At 38.6% G+C, this 27,500-nt stretch overlaps 2 protein-coding genes across 2 annotated transcripts in view; both read left to right on the top strand.

Annotated features, from left to right (window-relative positions):
* The window catches only part of LOC148716889 (uncharacterized), a 6,749-nt gene extending 3,801 nt beyond the window's left edge, over positions 1-2,948 (top strand). Inside the window, exons 2-3 of the mRNA XM_088745323.1 lie at positions 1,431-1,850; positions 2,284-2,948. Coding sequence (XP_088601449.1) covers positions 1,431-1,850; positions 2,284-2,429 — 566 coding nt within the window. The 3' untranslated portion in view covers positions 2,430-2,948. The remainder of the gene's footprint in view (positions 1-1,430; positions 1,851-2,283) is intronic.
* LOC148716888 (uncharacterized) overlaps positions 1-27,500 on the top strand; it is a 47,071-nt gene that overhangs the window by 7,660 nt on the left and 11,911 nt on the right. Inside the window, exons 2-3 of the mRNA XM_088745448.1 lie at positions 20,565-20,927; positions 26,981-27,301. Coding sequence (XP_088601574.1) covers positions 20,565-20,927; positions 26,981-27,301 — 684 coding nt within the window. The remainder of the gene's footprint in view (positions 1-20,564; positions 20,928-26,980; positions 27,302-27,500) is intronic.

Genomic DNA, 27,500 nt, shown 5'->3' on the forward strand with positions numbered 1-27,500 from the left:
GGTGGTTGGACAAAGTTGAAACTGTTTATCTGTATTGGTAAGGTACCTCAGATAGTTATCACTAGCTGAAGCACTAATGTTGCTAGCAATTTTTGAACCGATGGTGGCAAAATGATTATTAAACTCATTTGACAGCATATCTGGATTTGTAATTGATACACTATTCACTTTAAGTGACGCAACCGATTCCTTTCCAGATTTTCTCGAAGTAAGTTTATGGATAGTCTGCCAAGTGTTTCTTGAATTGACTTTCTATTCGTTAAACTATTATGATAATAAGATTGCTTCGCTAATCTAATTTCGTTATTCACTATGTCGCATTGTTTTTAAAATTGCATCTATTCAAAAGGATCCTTAGATCTGATAGCTTTAATTTTTAGAATATTCCAATTATGCATTCGTTTCTTTAGCTCGGATGTAATCCACTCGGAACTACGCGCGCGAACACGCGTTGTTCTCAGTGGAGCATGCTTGTCAACAACAGATAGAAACATGCATTTCCATTTTGACCACATGTCATTGGGATTGCTAATAATGTTTATCTCATCCCAATTTTGAGACGCAAAATCATTTCTAAAATTTGTACGATTAAATTTGAAACATTTGATGTAAGTCAGAGTATTGTGCCCAAGAGTCACTCCACTTATAGATAATTTTCTGTAGGCTAACACCATGCTATGGTCGCTAATACTGACATGGGAGACTCCCGAGTAAACAATTTTATCTGGCCAATTAGTATAAATCACATCAATTAAAGTTGAAGACGTCCAAGTTTCTCTTGTTAGTTCCGTTATAAGTTGTTGAGGTCCATATACATCAGTGATACTCATTTGTTTGCAGGTATCATTGTCAAATCTTGTAGCAATCATATCGCAGTTTAGGTCTCCCATTAGATAATATTCAATATTTTCCAAATCAAGAATCCCAATAAATGTTTGAAAGGTGAAAAGATACCAATAGAAGAATAAGGAGGTCTGTACCATGTGACAACAATAAACGGTTTAGAACGAGGTTGTTGAATTTCTAGACATAAATTTTCAAGAGTCTCCCTGTTTAGATCATTTTGTACAGTAAAATTTATTGATTTTTTTCACCTAAAAGCATACTCCTCCCCCACCGTCTGTAGTTCTGTCACGCAAACTACAAAACAAAACAGTGGGTTTTGGCCAAATTGTCATGTCAACCTCAAGGCCATGTTTTACTTAAGTGACATTAAAAGCCTTGTTTCTCTTGGCCACCAAATAGTGAATTTCAATTAGATTTAGCTCAGAGCTATCTAGATATACTTTTTTTAGCTTGTAAGTTTTATTTTTCCAAGGGGTATCTTAAGGAAACTCCCTCCTTTGGCATTTGTAAATTACTTGTATGTGTACATTGGAAAAACAAAACTTACAAGCTAAAGATAACTGTTGTTTTGAATTATATTGTAGAACCATGTCCAGCTGGTTTTTATTGCCCTCCAGGAGGAAGTGGTTACATTCGATGTCCTCAAGGAACATATCAGCCAAATATTAGCCAGATATCTGAACAGGCCTGTAAACCATGTCCAGCTGGTTTTTATTGCCCTCCAGAGGCAACAGGTCCCATTCAATGTCCAATAGGGACGTACCAGCCAAAGATGAACCAGACATCCAAACAAGTCTGTAGACAGTGTACAGCCGGTTTTTATTGCCCTCCAGGAGGAAGTGGTCCCATTCAATGTCCTCAAGGAACATACCAGCCAAACATTAGCCAGACATCTGAACAGGCGTGTAAACCTTGTCCTTTCTTTACTAACTCATCAACGAGTCTAGGCCGTGTTGGACCAATTTTAGATGAAGCCGACTGTCCAGAAGAAGATCCAAGTAAAGGTACTGGTTCGATAAATCAATGTTAGAGAGAAGGATTTGCCCTTCTTGCTTGTCTGAGTCTGTTTCAAGAAAGGGCCGGCAACCTCCTTATAAAGAATTGGCTCACGTTCTCGAACTTCAACTTGTTTAATTAGAACATTGTGACCGCACAAGCAACCCACAAGCGACCATGACGATAAAAACCCGAGAGTATAAGTCAAGTTGGCGCACACGTGTAAATACTGAAATCTGATCGGACGCTAAGACAATGCAATATCGTCACACTCCTCAAACATTCAGATAAAAAACTGAAACTATAACCTCTGCTTATGTCATTAGGTCTTTCTTTTATAGGCCTTTGAACTATAATTGTATCTCGTGATTTGAATTTCACATATCTTTTTTTGACACGATTCATTTAAATTACTCATTTTCTTTTCCATTTTTTGGCCAGAGACTACAGCATCAACAGATGTCACCAAGATTATCATAGGGACAACTTCTGGTGTAGTTATCATGATCACAGTGGTAGTTTTTCTATTGTTATTTTTCGCAAAAAAGAAGCATTTGCTGTGGTTATCTCCTCCTTGGGATACATGATCCAAGGTGTTACACATGCCAGCTAATGTTAAATGGAGATACAAAGAATGCTGAAGGTACTTTTTTGGTATTGTTACAAAACTTAAACTAGTGCCATTTTTTATGCCATCTTACCAAGTTGAAATTTTGCTTAAGTCATGTGGTCTGCATATTAATGGCAATTTTGCACCTTCTCCCTTGTTCAACAGAGAACTAGGGTAAGTTTCTCTAATCAATAATTTCTTCAAGGGGATTAAGGTTTACGAGACCCTTTTTGAGAAAAAAAGCTTCATTGAAAGGGAGCTTTCTTGGAGGTTCGTGGGCGTTAAATTTCTTAAAGGAATATTTAGTCATTCTTGAGGGTCCCTTACATTTTTTATGAGAAACATGATTGGGGCAGTTTTTTTTCTTGTGAATCACGACTTGATTTTTCTTGAATCATGACTCGTGATTGAAGATGATAAGATCTTTTCATGTCCACATGGACAAAAGTTTTTTATTTCAATGTGATCCGTGAATAAAGAGCTAAATTAATTATGAGCCATTTTATTTTGCTTGAACATTCCCCCTTCTAGGTAACCCATGGGGGTTTGGGGAATTTGAAGCTTGCCTGGGTGGGTTTGGGAAATTTGAACCTGTAGAGTACACAAGGAGTTTAAAGGTGAAGAGTCTGTTTCATGAGCAAATGGCTCAAAAGAAAATTTTCACTTGTAAAATTATGCTTGCCATGCGAAAAATCAAACAGCAGCACCAAAAAATTTGCCAAATTCTATAACTTTCATTTATCACATAAACAATCATTTAATATGTGCTTGGGTGGTGGTTTTTGAACACAATTTTTGCCTCGGGGGGAGTGGTGATTTGGACAAACCATTCTTCAAAAGTTCAAATGCTCAGGGCCTTACCCGTGGGGGGGAGGCTAAGGGTGCCGTTAAAGCTTTGAGTTGATCATGCTACCCTCCATAGGGAAAGATTGTCATTATCAATACTACGAGTTAATATTTTTTATTACATAAACGGAAGTGTATTACAAGGATTTCCATTCCTGGGAAGAGCTGTAACTGCATGCAATAATTTTTTTATGTGTTTGATATCACCAATCAGTGCGTTTTGTGCCACTCTGTGAGGGTTGAGGAATGAATGGCAAAGTGTTCTCAGATCTGGATCCAACATTGTTTGTCAAATTTTCTTGTCAGTAAAGGCCTTTCGTGTTTATATGATAAACTAAATAGAACATGACTGCTTGTAGATGTGGAATTTCTCTTCTTGGCTTCAACTTAAAATCTCAAAGAGAAATTCTATATCTACACGAACCCATGTATTATTCTCTATTCATTCATTAGTGATAAAGGTTTAATTTATTGGCTCAAATAGTTGATCAAGGTGATTTTAAAGGAGATGTACGGTCTCATTCTGATCAAATTTTATCCTTTCACTCCCAAAGAACGAAAAAGACATTCTGTTATAAGAACTACGGTAGTTCCCTGCTAGCTCAAACTCCGTTCACTCAAACCCCCTGGTAACTCAAACAAGATGCCCTTTCCTTTGACCGCATTTTTTCACTATCAGCTACCTAATTGAAACCTCTTTAAACTTCAACCATTTTTGTTTCCCTCAAGGGAGTCCTTAAGTTAGCAAATTGGTTTCTACTGTGGTGTCAAATCATGAACTTGTGTATATCTGTTGTCTGGGGCATGCGTATCAGATTGGTCAGAGGTGATGTATATCTTTACTTGACAGTTTGTTTAATTGTAGGTAGAATTTTTATTCTGAGTAGGAGTGAAAGGGTCAGTAAATGTAATACCATGTACTTTTTAATTAGACATTAATGAAAAGAACTGACTGTCATTTATACATACTTTAGTAATATCTGGCCCCTTGGAAAGCACTGTTCTGTTTTCCCCTCAAGTCTTCGTGATTGCCAAGTTATTTTTTTGCTTTTGCCTGAGGTGACTAAGTTTTCTTCAAAAGGTGATTTACACATTTGATTACTGTTTGTGGTAAAGTCACTGTTTGCAATTGCAAAAAGTAATACACATATTTAAATGGAGCAGATGAAATTTATTGGTTTTTGAAGCTCACTTCTCTTTTAAGTTATGTTTATGTGTAGTTAAGTTCAACTTGGTAGTTTTAGGAGATACTGCATATTTCTTCATGTTTTTGGTAGTCTTTTTGGACCTGGTCATGCCCAGAAACTAGAAAATAATTCCAAACATATTGGAACTGACTAACCAGCATAGAAACTTTGGTCCATTTATTTTTTTGTTCAAGGAGTTTGTTTTTGTCTTCGATGTAGGTTAACTTTTTAGTCAGTCCCATTTCTTGAAAACTTTGACTTAATTTAGTCTCAGCTATTGATAAACAGCTCCAATGACAATGGTTGCATGAAACGATTTTTGGCTTTACTCTTCGGCATCTCGTACCTTTAACCATTCTATTAACGATTTATCGCTCTTTGATCCTCCCTTGCCTATCCCATGGCGTGGCTGTTTGGGGCCAAGCTGCTAAATCCCATTTACATAAAATCCTCGTCCTACAAAAACGTGTTCTTCGGCTGATATATTTTTCTGAACCCAGAGCACAAGCGGTGCCATTGTTTATCTCCTCAAAAATCCTCCCCATAAATATAAATATGTTATACGTTGAATCATTTTCCTCAATTATGTTTGACGTCTCATTTCTAACTGCACCTACTAACATTAGTAATCTTTTCATTAAAGCTACTGAAAAGCATAATCACGATACGAGGTTCTCTTCTTTCGGCAATTTTTATATTAATCCATCGAGAATGAATCAAAGCCAGGGCTCTTTTGCTAGCTTCGGAGCTAAACTTTGGAACTCCATTTGCGATGCTCTTCGTCAACTCCCGAAGGAGAGCTTTCAAAAAACTCTTCAAGGACAGGTTATTTTCGTTCCTAGAGGCTGAGGATTACTATGTTGAATCGCCCCTTCTACTTCAAAAAATTACTAATTATAAACTGACTTTATAATTTATATTCTGCATTGTAGTGTTACTATTTTCTTATGTTTAAAGATGCAGTTGTATATACGAGTTTTAAGTGGCTGTCTTTTTCTGGAAATGTTATTAATTTATGTTTAAACTTTATTTGTACTCTATTACCACTGCTGTACCTCTAATTCTCGCCCGCCTCGACTAGCTCCTGCTATTTGCGGGCGTGCACGGTCTTCATGAACATGAAAGTGTAAATTAGATCAATAACAATTAGATTAATTAAATTAATTAGATTAATTTGTAATTTGTAATTTGTAATTTTCTTATTAAGCTTTCTTTCTTATAAGCTTCAGTCATAATTTTCAGTCGTAATTTTCGGTCAGTCGTAATTTTCTCGGCTCCGCCATAGCCACTTATCTATATCTGTTCTGTTGTTTAAGTCGCTCTTTAATTTATCTAAATACGCTCATTTTCTGTCCATCTTATGCCCTTGATGATTCTGGAGTTACAAAGACCACTAATGAAGTGGATTTATACCGTGCAAGTTGCTCGTCGTCGATGCGTTTGTTCCGCCATCTTGGATTTTCATCTTCAACAAGATCACATCGCTACTTCACTGCTCGGATATCTCATACTCCGAACTCTGTTTCTTCCTTTAACCTAACGAGTCTTCGCTTAACAACTAGTGGCGACATCAGCCCGAACCCTGGTCCACCAATTACGTCTTTTACAACAAATCGTCGAGCAGTTAAACATCGAAGCCATCATCATAGCCACCGCTCCAACGTTGTGCAGGTAAACCGCGTATCTGATCTCCATTTGAGTACATCGAACACTCAGCTGACAATGTGCACGTTAAATGCTCGTTCTATTTCAAACAAATCTGCACTGTTTGTTGATTATGTCGACGAATGCAAAGCTGACCTAGTTGCAATAACTGAAACTTGGTTATCAGACAACGACTCCGCTGTGTGCTACGAGATAACTCCTGCTGGCTATAAACTGTTACACTGCCCTAGGGGTGATCGTAGAGGTGGAGGTACGGCCCTCTTGTTCAGAGATAACATCAATGTTTCCAAGCTCGAAACTGTTTCAAGGATTTCCTTTGAATCTTCTGAATACCTTGTCTGCACTGGCTCCCTACGCTTTCGACTGGCAATCATCTATCGACCGCCGTACTCTGTTAATCATCCTGTGACTGTAAACAGCTTTATTGACGAATTTTCAGAGTACCTTGAATCTGTTATCCTATCTAACGACGTCCTGTGTTTAACTGGCGATTTTAACATCCATGTTGATGATCACAATGATTCAGCTGCTTGTCGCTTTTTGGATTTATTGGAGTCAATGTCTTTAACTCAACATGTGACAGAACCAACGCATGAACTTGGTCATACACTAGATCTGGTAATTACTCGAACGTCAGACAACCTTATTAGCGGTCGACCATCGCCTGACATTCTATTTTCGGATCATCTAGCGTTACTTTTCAAATTGAAAACACCTCGACCACCTCTCAAAGTTGGGCGTGTCTCATTTAGGAAGCTGCGATCAATTGATAAGTCTGCTTTTGCGGATGAAATCTGTAACAGCGAGCTTCTTCAAACAGATACTGAAGATCCTGACGAGCTTGCCGCCTTATTCAACAACACATTGCGTTCCCTGCTGGATCGGCACGCTCCTGTTAAGCAAAAGAATGTTACTATTAGAACTCGTGTTCCATGGATGAATCATGAAATTATATCGGCTAAACGTCAACGGAGGAAAGCTGAAAGGAAATGGAGGGCTTCTAAAGCACACATCGATTTACTATCCTATCGCGCAATGAGAAATCGAGTGACGTTTTTGAGTAACGAGGCCCGTAGTGCATACTATACAAACTTCATAACTGAGAACAGCACGGACCAGAGAAGGTTATTTAGAGCAAGTAAGTCCCTGCTGAATTTATCAAATGGTCCTGGCCTCCCACTGTCGACTAATGATTATCAGTTGGCTAATGATTTTGGAAAATTCTTTGCTCAAAAAATTGCTGATATCAAGTCTGCTATTGCAAACCAGAGCCGCCTTCCTGTCACCATTGACGCTGCCAGTACTGTGACTGCTTCCTGTTTTTCAGAATTTACTCTCCTGTCCGAATCAGAGGTGTTTGATTTAATCAAAGCTTCATCAAAGAAATCTTGTCTTCTTGATCCTATTCCAACCAAGCTTCTTACTGACTTCGCCGATGTGCTACTACCTCCGATCACGAAAATAATAAATCTTTCGCTTGATTCTGGTTATTTTCCACGCATCTGGAAAAGTGCTCTAGTACGGCCGCTGCTGAAGAAGGATGGATTACCTCTTGTTTTTAAGAACTACAGACCCGTGAGTAATTTGGCATTTATCTCAAAGCTGGTTGAGACTGTTGTTGCCAAGCAGCTACAGCATTATCTGAATGGCAACAATCTGTTCCCAGTGTTTCAATCCGCCTATCGACAGAACCACAGCACAGAAACTGCACTCCTTAAGGTTACGAATGACATTCTCCTTAACATGAACAGTCAACGTGTTACTCTACTTATTCTGCTCGATTTAAGTGCTGCCTTCGACACAGTTGATCACGACACCATGCTACGTCGACTTGAGTCATCATTTGGTATACAGGGGAAAGCCCTCTCCTGGTTTACGTCCTATTTGTCTGGTAGAACTCAGCGGATCATGATTAACGATTCGCTATCGGAACCTTTTAAATTAGAATGCGGTGTGCCTCAAGGTTCCTGTCTGGGTCCGTTATTGTTTTCGTTGTATACGAGCAAGCTTTTTGAGATCATTGAATATCATTTGCCCACGATTCATTGTTACGCTGATGACTCACAAGTTTACATCTCGTTTAGTCCCAACGACAGAGCTGAACAACTTGCTGTAGTGAGGAGTATGGAGGACTGCATCAGAGACATTCGTCTTTGGATGTTGAATAATGATCTTAAATTAAATGACGACAAGACTGAATTCCTTATCATTGGCACATCACAACAGCTGGGAAAGCTCGACAATATCAGTATACGTGTGGGCGACTCAGACATACACCCCGTGCAAATTGCGAGAAATCTTGGTTCCTGGTTTGATTCAAGGCTCTCCATGGCAACACACATCACGAAAATTTGTGCCTCTTCATTTTACTACATTTATAATATTCGTCGGATCAGAAAGTACCTTTCACAGCAGTCAACTGAAACTCTTGTCCATGCATTCATAACGAGCCGCCTGGACTATTGTAATGGCCTATTATATGGACTACCGGACTGCTTGTTGAATAAGCTGCAACAAGTACAGAATGCTTGTGCCAGACTTATTCTTAAAGAACAGAAATTTTGTCATATTACGCCCTTAATTTTTAAGTTACACTGGTTACCAATTAGATATAGAATTGAGTTTAAAATATTGTTAATTACTTTTAAGATTCTTAATTTTTTAGCCCCTTCTTATCTATCCTCTCTTATTTCCCTTAGACCCCCCTCCAAATATAATTTAAGAAATTCCAGCGATAAGCTTTTACTTAGCCATCCATCATTTAAATCGAAAGCTACACTGGGGGACCGTTCCTTTACCTGTGCTGCTCCGAAACTATGGAACGAACTACCGCTGGATATTAGGAGCGCAGGAACAGTAAATATTTTTAAAGCTAAACTTAAGACTCACCTTTTTCGTAGTGCATTTTTATAGCTTTTTTAGCCATTCTAAGTTTACTTTTAATTGTTTCTTAAAATTATTGTAAGTCTATTTTAATGGTAATTTTTAATCTTGTAATGCGCATTTGAACATTTTATGGAATTTGCGCACTATAAATTTTAATATTATTAGTGGAAGTAACAAAGTTCACAAAGCCAGAGCCATAACGTACAGGACAAAGTGGACCAATAAAAGGAGATTTCCTTATAATCATAGCTTCTGATTTTCTAGGATGAATAGTAAGTTTATTCTTAGCAGGACAGAAAACACTTTCTCTTAATTTAAGAATCTGTGTTTACTTGGTTTTGTCTGCCGGTCGACCAATCTCCAGATTTTTACTGAAATCTCCAGATTTTTTTACATCAGTCTCCAGATTTTTGGTGTTTTGAGGTTGAGAGGTCTGCTTTTGACACTGTTGATCCTTCTATCGAAACTAAAATATTATGGTATACATGGCAAATCTTTCAAATGGTTTCAGTCATATTTGGAATACCCACAGGCTTACCATCTTTTAAAATATCTGTCGTTTCGGGTTTTTATGGTAATAGGTTCCTGTGGCATTTACATAGCCATTACGAATGTAATTCAAATATATTGCCTCTAGAATCTGTCCTTAGTTGTCAGTCTTCAAAAAAACTCAGCTCCGAATAAAGATTAAAAGTTCCTTACTTATTTGGAAGTGTTTTTTCTGCCAGGAAGCCTCAAAATCGCTCGTTTGGGGCTTTCAAAGTTCGGCGGTTTATTCGGCTCGCTCTCCCTTGTGAAGAAATGCGACCTTGTGTCCAAAGTTAAGAAAGCCAGATCGTAGGTTACGTCAAGGGCGCCAAAACCTCATACTATGAGGTTGCTCTAAGGAGCCTTTGATCCTAAATGGTCGGGACAACAGTTTTTATTGCCATTTGGTCTCAATTTATAACCCTGTAACCCTTTAACTCCCAGAAGTAATAAACCTGTAACTTTGCCCATTACTAGCCAAACATTAGCCAGCAAACAGGTAATGAGAATACTCAAACTTACCAAGTACAAGTTATCTTGATCTAACACCACATTCTTTGAACTAATTTACAAGGAAATGTGTCACCGGTAGAGGGGAGAATGAACAATCTGATCTTGGGAATTTATGGTTAAGCTTAAACTACAGAGGAACTATTACACTGAGGAGAATAGTATCTTTTCTGTCAGTGACTTCCATTTACTTTTCCACCTCCATATCATTATACACATCATCGATGTGTATAATGTTAAAGTTTCTGTCTTTTTTTTTAAAAATTACGCCAAAATAAAGTTAAAAGTTTGTTGAAAGGAAAACTTGATAAGTGCACCACTTGACTGAGCCCCCTCCTGCAACAAGTGCCCCCCCCCCACCAGCTCTTAACTGAAATTGTAATTAGTGTGTAGGCACAAATTATAGGAAATATAATAAATGTCGCTGGTTGTTATTTCTGTATTCTCATTACTTGTCTTTGCCTTTGTGTTTTACACCACGTGGTAATTCTAGTAAACCGCCCCGCCGCCTGCATGCCGAGAAATCGAATACGAAATGGCGGCGGAACATGCGCAGTGTGAAAGATTTGGGGACTTAAAGAAAGGTTTCCGTACAAAGCTCTATGTGAGAAATGAGTAAAATGCGGCTATATGTTTGAAGATAAAGTTGATAGTCAAAATGTCCACGTCTAAATCGTTAAAAAACAACGAAAGCGATACTCACAAGAATCCCTACGATCCCCCGATGTACCTAAGTTCGGCTCCAAACGGTCATTTTCTTGACTACTTATGGCCTCTATGATCCTTTAAATCCGGTTCTAAAATAATTTACCTTCAAGGTGGTGTCTCGTCAAATAGTTTTAACTCTAATTTTATCGTTCTATGAAGATATATGTAAATTATGCGAATTTGATAATTGTCTTGTCGAAATAGTCAAATTCATTATTTTTACCCTATTCGAAAGTGTACGGACTGTACGCACGGCAGAATTCGACGTTATCATTTCCCGCTACTCCTGGAGGATGAATGACTAAAAATTTCCAATAATGTTTCGTTAAGAATTTTAACCACTGTTAATTATCGAACGTTTTATTAAAGCCTATGATTCTTATCTGCGTCGTTAAACGATCAAGAGTTCAATCGAATTAAACCCTCCCTGGAGGTACATCCTGGAGAGTTATTCCACATACTCCTTCAGGACTCTTGAACTTGGACCACATCAATCCGTGGAGAACTGAAAAGTGTGGGCTTTAAAGGCTGAAAATAAAAATTCGACTTCCTGACGTCCTTGTCAGTTTAAAAGCGAAATGCGACAGCTCATAAATTAAAATAACTCCCCAATGTATTGAAGCGGCCATTCGCTTTTGGTTTTTTTGTTTTTTGTTTTTTGTTTTTTCATTTTTCAAATACAAGGGTTGGACTTCGCATGAAACACCCTCGTGAATTATTGATTACGTTATTACCCCACTTCAGAACTATCCAGCTTGTTACGACTTCCCAATATCAGTTTCCCGTCACACGAAAAGGAGTGATTCAGGATCTACTTTACCTAGTAGATCCTATCATGGTCAATTTAATTCGGTGTACATGAGGAAGCTTCGTTCGGTAGCAATCATTCTCATATGTGCACGCTGGTTCTGTACAGGGCCTAACTTTGTTGAATCTCGCTAGGAAAGCGTGTTTTCAAAAACGAAAAGTTTTGACGCATAATAACGTTGAATGACGCTGGGTTGCTCTCGACAGACAGGCGGGCATCACCAGATGAATTAGCGCCAAACGATCTTTAAATAAGGAAGACGAAAATAACTACGGAAAACGAAAAGTTAATTACAACAGTAACATGAGCCGAATACAAAATAATGGAAAGAAAATTATAAAAAATTCAAAAAAAAAAGAAACAAACCGAAGGAATTAAAACTTACGACAAATAATACAAGGAAACCGAAAAAACACCTGTAAGAAAAGCAAGAAAAGAGATGTTCCAAAATCATATGCTTTCAAATAAAATCAACCATTTTTGATTATGAATATGAAGAAAATTGAGGGCGAATGAAAAAGGAGAGACGTCGAAAATGTGTTTATCAGTTTCTTACTTCGTCGAAGAGCAAAAGTTTTGTTTTCGAATGGTAAAAAAAAAAGCGTCTCGACGGTTTTTTTTTTTTAGGCAATTGTTGGTTTTACAAATTTCCGGAGAGGCAGTCCTCTCGTTTCAGGAGAAACCTTGTTATTCCCCTGTCATTATCGAAACATAAACTTATGGCACTATGGCTTTAAAAAGCTCTTGAAAGCAGACGCCTTCACAAATACCATGCGTCAGACACTTGTACTCATTTCATAGCTCTGAAATCGTAATTTTCTCGATTGACAGCGAGTGTAGTACCCAGTGATTATTCACATCCCCAACTCTCCCATTCCCTCCGCTCCCCCCTCCCCCAATTCATCCTCAAAGGAGTAGACGGATTTCCAGTCCCGCCTTAGATATTTAATGGTCTTATTTCTTCAATTTCTCTTCAGTTCTGTTTTTGTCGCCAATTTGTGAACAGTGTTCATCAAGAGGACCGAAAGATAACGGGTGGAAGGACACTTATTTTATTACATCAACCCTCTTATCGAGAATACCTGAGGCCTGTTGCCATCGTAAAACCGCGGTTTGGGTTAGACTTCGTTTAAATAACCGACCCTGAAACTTCTAATTTTTCCTCTTTCCGAAAAACTGGCAAGCTGAGGCGAATCTCTACCTATTTTCTTCGAACTTTGTTATGCTCCTGACTGTATTTTGCTAAAAGCTCGTGGAAAAGTAAAGGGAAGTATGGAGGTTCTCCGCTTATGTGAAGACGGTTATAAAGTGTGCAGTGACAGGAACTCGCAACTCAACTCGACGGAAGTGGGCGTCACATTCAAAACAACCGTTAGGCGATATTGCTCGAGCGTGAGGTCAACTAGCCTTGATATTGCTGGTTAATGGCTAAGTGTATTTTTTACTTTTCTCCCGTTATGCATCCCCAAAGAATCTCAATTAAATACGAAAAAATCGCCAAGATGGGTACAGCTTACCCACTCTAACGACGAGCGCCGGAAATTTTTGGCTGGCGATAAATGGCGATTGTGGATGCTGACTATGCCGCCTGACCTCCGCCATTTTTCGCCCTCGTGATCCGCGCTTTTTCGCTCGCCGCTGTCTCAGTCAAACAAGAGGAACACAACTCAACTCTTTTGAACGCGCTCATTGTATTAATTCCCTGATAATTCAGGAGGTCGCCGAAATCTCGGAACATTACATCGTTAGTTATTACTTGCTGGAGTATTTTTTATGCACCTATTTTTCTATTTTTCGATAATTGTCGATTGACTGACAATTATCGATTTCTTTTTGAGGTGGCTTCAACTATAATTCTAAACCTTTGTGGTTTCTAGAAGTCAACTCGCCATACATTGAACTATCGATAAATTGTCCATATATCAGGTAAAAAGGTAAATAAATTCATAAATTTGCATTTGAATTTCGAACATGTTTAACTTCTCTACCACTTTTTTGACGGTATTTTCATCACCGATATCTGTTATGATGTCTCAAGGTGTCTCAGTGAAGCTCTCCTCACTGTTTGATAATAATAATAATAATAATAATATTAATAATAATAATAATGACAATCTTTATACAGGGGGCTCACAACACTGGAGAGTGGTATTCTGTGAGGCCCTGTAAAATAAAAATAAGTAAAATAAAGTTATAGAAATGGAAAACAAATTACAAACATAAAAAAATAAGTAATATACAGGGTGTGGGAACATGATAAAATCAGATCTCAACGCTAACTTAACGAAATACATGATTTTTCACTGTATGCTTAAAAATGAGAAAAGAGTGTTTGCTATCAGAATTCATAGATCCGCCGCCCAATGCTTACGCATAGACGGTTTGCATTAACTCCTATTTGTCTCACGTATTCGTTATACTTTCGGTGTAAAACTCAGCTGGGTGTCTAATAAAAAAATTTATATGACCCATCATGGGAAAGCCACCAATCGCACGATAGCGTGTCTGCCTTCATGTCGTGTTCTTGCTGGGTTCCATCCCGCGTTTGCTAATATTACAGTCATTTCAAGTTACTGCTAACCATCAAACACATTTACTTAGAAATCTTCGACTTCTCATGAACAAGCAATCACACGAAAAAATTATTTTTAATCATATTTTTAATCAGATCCTGTTTTGACGATTTGAAGGGACCACGTATTCGAAAATTTTCTTCCATAATGTGAGGAAAAGGTAAGGCTCTCTGGTGATTTCAGCCTGCTTTCAGGAGTTCCTTTTTTTCAGGGGAAGCGCAATGGTGTAGCGGCAAAAGAATCGGCGGTCAGAATAGAAGAAAAGTTGATTTCGGCTTTGGGTATTTCTTTTCCCCTCCCGTCATCATTTTTCGCCGACACATAACTTTTCCAAATTGATTTGCATGATTGGATCCCGAGTTCTAAAATAATTTACCCTCAAGGTGGTGTCTCGTCAAATAGTTTTTATTCCATGATTAATTTTACAGTTCTATGAAGATAGATGTAAATTATGCGAATTTGATAATTGTCTTGTCGAAATAGTCAATCCATTATTTTTACCCTATTCGAAAGTGTACGGACTGTACGCACGGCAGAATTCGACGTTATCATTTCCCGCTACTCCTGGAGGATGAATGACTAAAAATTTGCAATGCTGTTTCGTTAAGAATTTTAACCACTGTTAATTATCGAACGTTTTATAAAAGCCCATGATTCTTATCTGCGTCGTTAAACGATCAAGAGTTCAATCGAATGAAATTCTCCCTGGAGGTACATCCTGGAGAATTATTCCGCGTACTCCTTCAGGACTCTTGAACTTGGACCAGATCAATCCGTGGAGAAATGAAAAGTGTGGGCTTAAAAGGCTGAAAATGAAAATTCGACTTCCTGACCTCCCTGTCAGTTTAAAAGCGAAATGCGACAGCTGATAAATTAAAATAACTCCCTAATGTATTGAATGCCATTCTCTTTTGAAAGCTGATGCCACTTCTCAACTTACTAATTTGTTTGTTTGTTTCTTGGTTTTTTTGTTTTGTTTTTTTTCATTTTTCAAATAAAAGGGGTGGACTTCGCATGAAACTCCTTCGTGAATTATTGATTACGCTATTACCCCACTTCAGAACTATCCAGCTTGTTACGACTTCCCAATATCAGTTTCCCGTCACACGAAAAGGAGTGATTCAGGATCTACTTTGCCTAGCAGATCCTAGCATGGCCAATTGAATTCGGTGTGCATGAGGAAGCTTCGTTCGGTAGCAATCATTCTCATATGTGCACGCTGGTTCAGTACAGGGCCTAACTTTGATGAACCTCGCTAGAAAAGCGTGTTTTCAAAAACGAAAAGTTTTGACGCATAATAACGTTGAATGACGTTGGGCTGCTCTCGACGGACAGGCGGGCATCACCAGATGAATTGGCGCCAAACGATCTTTAATTTTAAATAAGGAAGACGAAAGGAAATACGGAAAACGAAAAGTTAATCACAACAGTAACATGAGCCGAATACAAAATAATGGAAAGAAAATTATAAAAAATTTAAAAAAAAAAGCAAACTGAAGGAATTAAAACTCACGACAAATAATACAAGGAAACCGAAAAAACACCTTCAAAAAAAGCAGGAACAGAGGTATTTCAAAATCATATGCTTTCAAATAAAATCAACCATTTTTGATTCTGAATATATATGAAGAAAATTGAGGACGAATGAGAATGGAGAGACGTCGAAAATGTGTTTATCAGTTTCTTATTTCGTCGAAGAGCAAAAGTTTTCCTTTGAATAATGGTAAAAAAAGCATCTCAACCGCCTTTTTTTTTAGGCAATTGTTGGTTTTAAAATTTCCGGAGAGGCAGTCCTCTCGATTCAGGAGAAACCTTGTCATTCCCCTGTCATTATCGAAACATGAACTTATGGCACTGTGGCTTTAATAAGCTCTTGAAAGCAGACGCCTTCACAAATGCCATGCGTCAGACACTTGTACTCATTTCATAGCTCTGAAATCGTTATTTTCTCGATTGACAGCGAGTTTACTGCCCAGTGATTATTCACATCCCCAACTCCCCCATTTCCTCCGCTCCCCCCTCCCCCGCCCCATCCTCAAAAGAAGTAGACTGATTTCCAGTTCCGCCTTAGATATTTAATGGTCTTATTTCTTCAATTTCTCTTCAGTTCTGTGTTTTTGTCGCCAATTCTCCAAGTCGTTGTACTGATCTCTTTAAGAGTGCAAACAAGCAGGTGAAAGTATTATTTTAATTTTCCGAATTCAGTTGACGTTGATAAATTTTGCGAGCGACGTTCTTGCTTTTCCCTAATTGGCTTTGGGATCACCATCTGCCTGATAACTTTTGCGAGTCACGTTCTTGCTTTCCTTAATTGGCTCTGGGATCACCATCTGTCTGATTAGTTTTAAATATATACCTTGGTTCCAGGCCGTAACAGAAGAAGATTTATAGAGCTTTTTAACAAACCTCCACTACTTTAGCTTGGTTACCTTCTACGGTGACCGTCGCGAACGTTTTCTTTCAGATTGCAAAGAGGAAACCGTATTTCAGAGCTGTTGACTCGATTTCTTTACGCGATGCAAGTACCCGTCATCTAAAACTATTTTGATATTCGAGCAGGCCCAGAAAAGGGAACTTCATACTCTTTCCGTTATTTACGAGAAGTTTTGATAAGATCTAGACCTGTCAACCGATCTATGGTTGCGAAAAAACTTCTCTTGCTTTTCCTCTTTTGCGGAGCGGGATTTACCTCAGCTATTTTGGAAGAACGGGAACAGAGATCACAATGCCGTAAACAAACGGTACTTTGCCCTTGCAAGGACAGGCGAGGAATGACTGGCCATGTGCTTGTAGTAACATGTAGTGACCAAAACCATTCCAATAATCCGCTTTGCCAGGGAAAGGCTTTATTCTCAGAGGAGTGTGGAAAAGGTGAGCTTGTATATTAAAGTGCACCTAAACCCAAAATTTTTATTCGCTTAACGAAATAAGCGTATTTTTGGGAGTATTTCTGTGCATAAATTTTTTTATTTGCTTAAATCTTCAATTTTCTGTGCCCAGTCAAAATACGGAAAATCGGCCGCCACCTTGGCTCACGACCGAGTTTAAAGAGGAATGGTTCTAGCGGGTAATGTGACGTCAAATCGAGAACACGAAAGTCTGCATCTCACACATTTTCGCTTGTTTCGGAAGGTTGTCGTCGATATTTTCCGAAATATGCCGACTAGGTGTGTTGTGTATATGAGAACGATCCTTCGCAGTAAAGCACTATTTGAGCAGTAGTGAAAATCAGACCTGAAAAAAATTTTTTTTTTTTTTTTTTTTTTGGTTTTTTTTTTTTGGGCCTGTACGGGAAAAAAATTTTTTTTCAGGTCTGATTTTCACTATTGCTCAAACAGTGCTTTACTGCGAAGGATCGTTCTCATATACGTCTCATAACCGCAGTTCACACATATGTTTCATATGTTTGTTGTTGTTAGGTGTGTTGTATAAGGAATTTATGAAGCGCGATACCCTCTTGCAGATTTCGCGCGTTGCTACATCCTCCTACAACACACTTAGACGGCATATTTTCGGACAATATCGACTACAACCTTCCCAAACAAGTGACAATGTGTGAAATGCAGACTTTTGTGTTCTCGATTTGACGTCACATTACCTGATAGAACCATTCCTCTTTAAACTCGGTCGTGAGCCAAGATGGCGGCCAATTTTCTGTGTTTTGACTGGGCACAGTTAAATTAAAGATTTGAGCAAATAAAAAAAATTTTGCACAGAAATACTCTAAAATATATGCTTATTTCGTTAAGCGGAAAAAGTAGTTTGGGTTTAGGTGCACTTTAAAATTAAGGTGCTACTTTAATGTCATTCGTAAAGCTTATTATAATGATTAAACGTGTGGAGATCTTAATCGTGTGAAATTTGTTAAGCTGTTGAGTAGACTCTATAGCCAGTTTGGCCGATTTGAAATTAGTTGCGCAATTCGAAAAGTATATAAAGTGATCAAGGAGGGGGACACTATTTCACACTTGCAACGTCAAATTATAGTTCCAAGATTAATAATTGATTTGATATTACTTCAAAACCTTCAAAGAAAAGTAGAGCTTGAGGAATTGCCAAAAATGATGGTATTAATGATGAAAAAGATAAGGCAAATTTCTTAAAACCTGAAATATGTTGTCCCAGATTCAAGGCCTTAATTTTGTAAGCCTTTACCTCCCAGAAGTGATGAACATGTATCTTCCTGTTAAGTTCATTTCTTCTGTCATGATGGGGTAGGATTGCAATGGTTAAAGAATTTCACTCAGAGCACCTGCATCGGGTAAATAAGACCGTATGGAACAAGATCCGGGAACGTTTTATTGCTCTCACTTAGGTAATACATGTATGAGGTGACATTCTGTAATACTTTCCCCCGCAATATCCATACATTACCCAGCAAACAGGTAATGAGAATATATATATGGTACAATACTTTTTTTAACTTGGAGTTTACACCTAGCGTTACCAGCTACTTTATGGGTAATCATGGTCTTATCAGGTCGAAGTTTTTGTCCTGATCTAATATTAAATTCTGATAACTATTTTTCAAGGAAATCCGTAGCAGGTGGAGGGGGGAATAAACAGTTAGATCTTGGGATCAAAGAGTTCTTTGTATGGAAGTTTCATTTTACATACAAGCAGAATTTTTTTAACCCCAAAATTATTGTTGTGATGAATTTGCAGGCATGAATTTGTAAACTGGATTTCTGACTTATCATATGGCTGCTTACCATACCCTCCGTTTGGATTGTTTTTGTGAATCAATAATATATTCAGTTCTTTACATTTAGTTCTTAATGACCGAGCGGGAGGTCTATATGGGAGAATCTTGACCGAGGTCGCCAGTACAGACCTCACTGCGTTCGGTCTGTATCAGCGACCGAGGTCAAGATTCTCCCATACAGACCGACCTAGGTCAGTTAATAAGATGTTTATTATATGGCTGTGTCTTATGTGCCAATTTTTTATATTCTTTGTACCTTTTTTTCTAGACCGGTCTAGATGCCAGTCTAGATGGGAAAATCTAGACCGCTTTCAATATTGATTTCAGCCAATCAAATTCGTGAATTCGGTAGTTCCCAGTCCTTGTGAGACATAGCCATATAATAAAGTGAAATATTAAACAATTTGATATCATAAATGAAAGTGGAGAAGCATTCATTATTCTTATTTACCTCTTGTACAAATTGTAAATGTAGGACTTAGTCCACTGAGTGACCCAATCTATTCCAATATATTAAAACATGTTCTGTTCCTTAAAATACAAAATCCAGTTTTCATAGCTTTAAATGAAAATTTTACGTTTTGTTTACCCTGTTCCATTAGGCCCTAAATCTTCCCCTTGGGTGGGTAATCAAGGAAAGTTTGGTTGCACATGTCCATAATGGTGTTAAAACTTTAACTCCCTAGAATCGACAAGTAATTCTCCCTACTGAGTGCTAGTATTTGTTGTGAATTAGGCAAAGGAATTTGGTGTGACATCAAGATAACAGTGTTATGTAGCAGATAAGCTTTTCTGTTGTCTTAACATGCTTGTAAGAGAACATACAGGAATCATATGGAATAATTATTTACTTTTCACTTCTGGGTGGTAGATGGTTCAAACCGTGACAAGGAAGACTTTCGGTTTTGGAAGTTAAACTAAATATTTTATGTTTTTATAAAAGTTAGCATGGTATTATCAATTGTAAATAAAGATTGGGATGTGCTAAGCAGCTCTCTCTTGAAACTTTGATGTCTATTAACCAAGGTTGTTAGTCAAAGTTTAAGTTTTCAGGGAAAATTTGACCGAAGCTGAAGGGAAAGTCAAAGTATTTTGAGTAAATAGGGAGTTTGATGTAATCGAGTTTGAATTAGTGGGGTTCTACTTTACATTGTTCATATGACTAGTTTTTTAATTTTGTTGCAAGTGTCATCATAAAATGGTGTTGAACCAGTTAGTTCAAGGCCAGAGGGGCTTTGCAGCACTGGTACAATAGTTGTGTGTTGGTTGACACAGCTTGCTATTTGCATGTTGATCTAACTTTGTTGTGGTTTCAATTTGAATTTCCATGTTGGTCAAAATATTAGATAACTTGAGACATTTTGGGGGCAAAATATTAAAGGCAGGGGCAAACTTGTGTTACTGCAGGGGACAAAGGTGGTCGGGCAAACTTGCTATGAGGTGAAACCTACAGCTACGTCAGAATTAATTTTCCAATTAATAAAAAGTAATTAACAAACATGTTTCACTGAGGGCATTGTTTATAGATATTATTTCAAGTAGGGTGTGTTGTATGGAAAGAATAATTGCATACATGCCAACTCTTCTGGATTATCCAGTAGTCTCCTGGATACAGAATAAGTCTCCCGATCTTCTGTGTGGCTCACCATAGTAAGAGTATAGTAATGATTAATCATTTGGTTGCTGTCTAATTTAGTGAACTTTTCATCAAAGCGGCACAGACGTGACACTGGAAATTGTATGAATGGAATCATACCAGGATCCCCCCACACCTCTGATAAAGACCCCCAAGCACAGATGATCAGTGGAAGTAGTATAACACGTGTTGTGGATGACAGCCCCACATTTAAATGCCAAGTCCATTCAAACTTTTCAGCAAATGTAACTTGGCTGTTTAATGGCAAACCTCTGGGGAAAAAGTGGTATCATTCATTTGCATCTTGCAAACGAAATTTAGAAGTCAAATACATTTCAAAAAGTGACGAAGGAAACTACACGTGTGTTGTGACAAACGAGAAGGGGAAACAGGCGTCAGCTCGTGTTAAGTTAAATGTGAATGGTAGGTAACCACCTGTAAAGGTTTGTACTGTAATCTTTGGAGCAAGCTTTTCCCCCTCAGAGCCCACGTATAACACATGTAGCTCAGCCAGGTCATCCCCTGTTATCCTTAAATTATAATACAGACTGAGCAGGCTATAGTGCTATATTCTAGTGCTATATAGAGTTATCTCTTTAATTAATGTGTGTCTGACAGGTTTAGGAAACTGTTGTCTTTAATCAAGTGAAATGATCTCAGGAGATTGATGCTTTTCTCTGCTCAAGAAAGCAAGGAACAATTGGAGATGATGATAATAGGGAGTGAAAAAAGCTAAAAGTTTTGATCTCTCAGTAAATAGGGTATTTATTGTGGCAAGGGTATGGCCAGCTATTGTATTTTAATCGTAAGACATTAAATGATGAGTTACAATGTCCTCGGTGCCATGTAAATGCAGTTGGATAATGGTGGAGAGCCTTGAATTTGTGAAAATACAGCCAGAGAAAACTGGAAAGTTATTTTTAAGGCCTTGAAAAAGGTTTGGACATTCAAACAAAATTTTGAAAGCTAATTGTGCACTTGATTTGAATCAATTATTTTTCCAAACTGCCTTACGTAAGGAAGACCTTTAAGTGTCAATGTGTTTAGCCTAAGGAGACTAATTGGTGACACTATAATTAAAATACACTTATAAAAATTATATATTTGCACGAAAATGATTAAAAATTTAAAGTTTAGAGAGCTAAAATATTACTATTGACCACAAAGATTACAGCAATTGCTGTTATTAATTACAATCTCGTCTAGGTTCAGTTTTCTTATTTTGTTTATGAAAACACATAAACTTGGCGAATCCCTTTGATTTTTAGTGAGTTTTGACCACAAAAATGGCCCGAGATATCTGACAGAGTGCTTGCAATAGCAAATAGTTTCAAAATGTGGTGATACAAAGTCACAGTGACTATTCCGTAGCGAATTTGAAGAGCCTTTGCTAACAAATAATTCAGAAACGCAGTCGGGTAAAAGACCATGTTTGACTTTGTACATAATTACTGTGATATCCTGAAGCCGTCTATTATATAAAGAGGGTATATCAGCACGCCCTAGGAGTTCTTCATATGTAGCAGAGTGGGATTTATAAATAACCCTTAGGGCTCGTTCTTGTAATCGTTCTAACTTCTTTTGTCAGATGATTTGCAAAAATGCCAGGTTAGATAGCAGTAAGTTAAATATGGCAGTATAAAAGATTTCTACAATAATAGCTTGGCCTTGCAGTGTATTAAGTTCCGAAGACGTGAGAGTACTCCAACTTTCTGGCTTGCCTTAGTACATAATTTGCTAATATGGTCAGTGAAGTTGAGATTTTCATCTATATGAACTCCTAGTAGTTTGATTGGTTCTGTGTTCGCATTAGACGGTGAGATCGTTTATACTCAGCGTTTGTCGCTCTTATCTTTAGCGAGTTTTCGTGGATTGATGTTTAGAGACTGAAACTTGTCTGGATTGGCCAGTAGAAAATTGTTCGAATACCATGACAGTGCTTTCTGGCCCTGTGTTTTCATTCTGCATCGTACTATTTCATGTTCCCTTCCTTTGACGTACATTTGATGGTCATCAGCATACATTGTTAAATTTACGTCTTTGACATGAGCTGACATATCGTTCTGGTAGGTGTTCCATAGAAAGGGACCGAAAGACGATCCTTGAGGGCATCCCCGTTTCATCTTTATCCAGTCGCTAGTAGCATCGCACATTTTTACTCGGTTTAGTCTGTCCGCAAAAAATGATCGTATAAGGTTAAGTGATCGTCTTCCAAATCCATAAGCCTCTAGTTTCTTTACCGTCAGAAAGTGGCTGAGAGAATCGAAGGCCTAACTCATATCTGTAGATAGTACTGATACCAGTTGCTTGCCATCAACAGCCTGTTTCCAGTCCGCAATCAGCATAAGCAAGGTTGTTTCGCAACAATGTCTCTTTCTGTAAGCTGTCGTTCTGTAGTACAAAATTTCATCATAATGGCTTGTCACCTGATTGCTGAACAGGAGTTCAAATATATTGTCGACAGCTATAAGGGAGGTGATAAGGCGATAATTTCTAGCATCCTGTCGATCTCCCTTTTTAAATGCAGGTGTCCACTCACCCCTTTGTCCATGCACTGGGCCAGGTACCCTGCTCTATGCAGTTGTTATAGAGGATGGTTAACGATGCTGCTCGGTTCCTTTAGCCACATATTCTTAAGTAATTTTGGTGGTATTCCTGTGTCCCATCCGCTGGACTTCTTTGGATTGATCTTTTCCAGTGCCTGTTCTACTTCAGCCACTGAGAAGAGCTTGAATTCAAAATTGGATCCTTTGTGGGCTTCTTCGTATGGTCTTAACACTGCTGTGGTCGCTGAGATCCTCTTCTGTGATGTTATTCACGTGGTCTCCACCAATACTCAGTGCCACATTAGTGAAATATTTGGCTAGTATCTCTGCCACTTCCGTTTGATCCCTAACGGCATTATCTCCCTACGTTTTAAGGTGTATTGTTGCCGATTCTTTACTCTTATTGCTGATAAAAGGCTTGAACGTGTCATAGAATTTCGATGGTCTTGATTTGTGTTCGTCCGCCTTAGTATACCAGTATGCTTTGATTGCTTTTCTACGCTCTCGTGTAGCTATATTTTGATATTTCCTTTTCAGTTCTAGACTCTCAGCGGTGCGGTCTTCAGCAAACTTTTTAGCGTACTTCCTTTTGTTTCTCAGAGCCCTTTTCCATTCCTGTGTCATGTAAGGGATATCCTTTTCCCTTACTCTTTTCCTTTTGATTGGCGCATGCCGATTAACAATATTTTCAAAAAGTCCTCTCCAATAATCATATTTGTCATCTACACAGGTGAAGATGTCACTGACGTACCAAGGTGCATTAATTAGGTCTTCGTTAAAGAATTCGAAGTCAGTATTCTTAGTTTGCCTGAATGTTATGGTCTTAGGCTTATGCTTACAAGCTTTATCAGTCAGTTCTCCATAAATCAAACAGTGGTCGCTTATTTCGGGATGATACACCCCGCATCTTGTAAACATCTCTAGGGTGTTGGTGAGCAACACGTCCAAGAGCGTTTGGGAATACGTTGTAACTCTGGTAGGCTCAGTTAGTAGGCATGTCAGGTTGTATAATTGCTCCAGATCTCTCAGCATCTTCCCCTTACCTCGGTTAGGAGTAAGTCGATCCATGTTCAAGTCAACTAGAATAACTATGCACTGCTTTTGAAGACATGCCCATTGACAAATGTCATTTATTTCGTCTTCAACGTTTTGTTGATAGTTTGTACCCCTGGGGTCATTATTCTTTCTGAATTGTTTAGGCGGTCTATCAAGCGCTAGGAACAGTATTTCTCTCTTACCAGTATTGCATTCTACCGCTATAGCTTTCAGCGTCTTGTAGGCTTCTGGCAGTTTCAGTTTTTTAGAGAGTATGGCTGTAGAAAAGTAGGCGATAAGCCTGCCTCCTCCTTTGGCTCTGTCTTTGCGATAAAGCCGGTATCCTTGTGGACTGAATTGGTCGTCCGGATACGAGCGATCAATTTTAGTTTCCGATACAATAAATATATGCGCTTTCAGTTTATCGTTCAGTAATTTTAGTTCTTTGAACTTGTTTTGTATGCTATTAATATTCAGATGTGCAACAAAAGCGCCGCTTGGATTGTTTTTCCTTTCTTCCAGAATCGAGCTCACCTGGGAATTCGGAAGGTTTTTACACACCGAATGCAAATATGGCGTCCAATTTGAATTGCCATTGTTCTGGACTGACGAGCCTCTCACACATGTAATAATCCTTTTGTATTTCCACGTGAAGACGAGGTTAGTGAGTCCAGAACAATGGCAATTCAAATTGGACGCCGTATTTGCATTCGGTGTATTAACATAGTCATGCATTTTCAGAGTAGCTCGCTTCCATCGTGATGTTAGTTGCAGTTGTTAGCATCTGTTTGAAACGGGTAATCCGTTCGCGAAGGGAAGACTCTACGATAAGCAAGTCCAATCAATATAAGGATAATCCAAGTAGTACTTGAAGGCAGCCTTGGTTAAACCTAGGCATTTGGCATGCACCCATGAATTACAATCGGCACACAGCGGGGAATCTTGATTCGATCGAACGTTCTTGCTGCACTGCTTGCAGGGATATTTCGGTTGTTTCGGTTGTTTCATGCTGTTGCTCGGTCCAGGGTTTGTTTGAACGTCTCCCGCGTTAATAATACGTTGAAGTTGAAAAGTACTATTCCCGTTCGCAGTGTATTGAACCCTCGAATTTAAAGATGCTTTTCCGCGGCCACAGCTTGATGCTGCCTGATGTTTTTCAAAGTTTCGGCTACTTGTCTCGCCTCCCATCTCACAACAGAACAAGGCCCGTAAAATAAAAATGTATCTTCTTCGTAGCAGACGTTCAACAGACCGGTGACGAGCATAGAAGTAGGATGTGAAGGTGTAGTCTGATCGTCCGGGTGAGTGTAGTCCTGAGAAGGACTGTTGTCGGTGGTAGTGACTGACGTTTCGACAACCTGTGCGGAAGTCATCATCGGAGTCAAGTGAATGATTGGTGTCAGTAGAATGTTCTTATTCCAGTTCGTGTGAGATTATCGGTTGGTTTTGCCGTGATGTTATTGGCTGTAAGACTCAAGTGACGTAAGTCAGTCGTGATTGGTCTGTTTCGATCTGTCGGTAAAGTTAAGTCGTTCTTTTTCGGTCGTTTGTGATGTTTATGTCGTGAATGAGTCGTTTGCATGGAGCGGGTAGTTTTTGACATCTGTTTAGGGGAGTCTGTTCTAAGTTAGTAAACCAGCTTTCCAGAGTCAGTCGTTGAAAATAGTCAGTGCTGTAGGTTAGGCATTGCGCAGAGTCCTAGTCAATGTTGTGGTTGGTAAGTCGATGGTGTTTAGCAATGTGATTGCTGACATCACCTTTCCTCGTCGCCCGTCTGTGTTCAGTCAGTCTTGTTGTGAGGTTTCTGCCAGCCTCACCGATGTAGGAGGCTTGGCAGTCGGAACAATTATAAATCGTTCCCTGTCTGTTCCTCGGTTCGTCTTTGTCTTTAACGTTGGTTAGTAACTGACGTAGTGTGGTGATGGGTTTCTGGGCGACGCGGATATTGAAGGATAGTAAGATGTGCGAGATGTTTTCAGACATGCCTTTTATGAACGGTATGGTTGCTGTAGTCGTAGGGGTTGCGGTGTCGTTTGTTTCGGTAGTGGTAGTGGGTCGGTGAGTGTTTCGTCCGATGAAGTCATTGTTGTACGACGACGTCAGTCACTACCACCGACAACAGTCCTTCTCAGGACTACACTCACCCGGACGATCAGACTACACCTTCACATGTTATCCCCGGGTTCAAACCATTTACTGCATAGAAGTAATAATCAGTCGCAGCATCATTGATTCGCCATGATCCGCCAAGACACAAATCGCTCGCACATCCAAACAAAATCAAAATCAACTCAGCTAAAACTCCCGCTCAGAGACGCCAAGTAGTCTTGCAAAACTGCTTGACAATCTGCAAAGTATACTAGACATTTCTTTAATTAAGGATGCTCTGGCGCTCTAAACCTGGCCTGCTTTCGATGGGAAGGGATTTTTATGAGAACACTCTAAAACACGTCCATACTATTTGCCGTTATTTTTCTGGTAAGATCTTTGTGAGACAGCCAAATAGCTTAGTAAAAAGTCTTTAAATTTGCTCATTGTTGATGGTTGTAATTGGTAAAGTTTAAAAAGAATTGTTTAAAAACTTATTTTTCTAAGGAATCAGTCCTCTAGTGGAGAATGTGGAATTTTTGCCCCAAACTTCTTCAGCGACTCTTCCATATACGCTGTACCATGAATATAGGAGAACGAAAAAAAAAAATGCAGAAAAAGTCTTTAAACTTGCTCACAAATATTTGTTGTTAGTGCTGATGCAGTGGACTAGAACTGCATGCTGTTCAGCATTACATTAACTTGCATTTTATTATCACTGAAGATACTTTAATTAACTTGGCTTTGATTTAGAGGAAAAGGTTGCAGTAACAATTGATTCTTACAGAGTCCTCTGTTTAATTTTAGAAAAAAGTGCCCCAGTTATAGAGTCTGCAAGACCTGAACCTGGGGACACAGTCTTCATTGGAACCACAGCTAACATAACCTGTAGCATCCGAAGCTCTGATCAATCAGTAGTTGGTTCAGTTATGAAGAATGGCACAGAGTTAGAAGAGGATAACGAACAACTGAAGTATGAGTATCATCATATAATAGAAAAAGATAAGCCTAGCCTCTTACTTACTAAACTGGAAATTAAGAACATCACAATGGAAGATGCTGGAAACTACACGTGTCGGGCCGATGGATATGGCATGACGTCATTCAGAACAGTTCTTCTTGAAGTTGGTATGGTAAATTACTCTCATATTTATTTAGTATTTGGTTATACAGTGCCATTTACTCCATTTAGTGAAGAATTATGTGTTAATTTATTTGTACCCCTCATCTTACTGTGCTTCTCTCTCTCTCTCTGTGCTTTTGTAGGTTTTTCTCCCCAAAAAACTTCGGTTTTGGTGTTCATTGCAGTTTGCAGAATTTCCATTTT

This window comes from Stylophora pistillata, chromosome 14 (genome assembly GCF_964205215.1).
Source record: "Stylophora pistillata chromosome 14, jaStyPist1.2, whole genome shotgun sequence".
Taxonomy (NCBI): Eukaryota; Metazoa; Cnidaria; class Anthozoa; order Scleractinia; family Pocilloporidae; genus Stylophora; species Stylophora pistillata.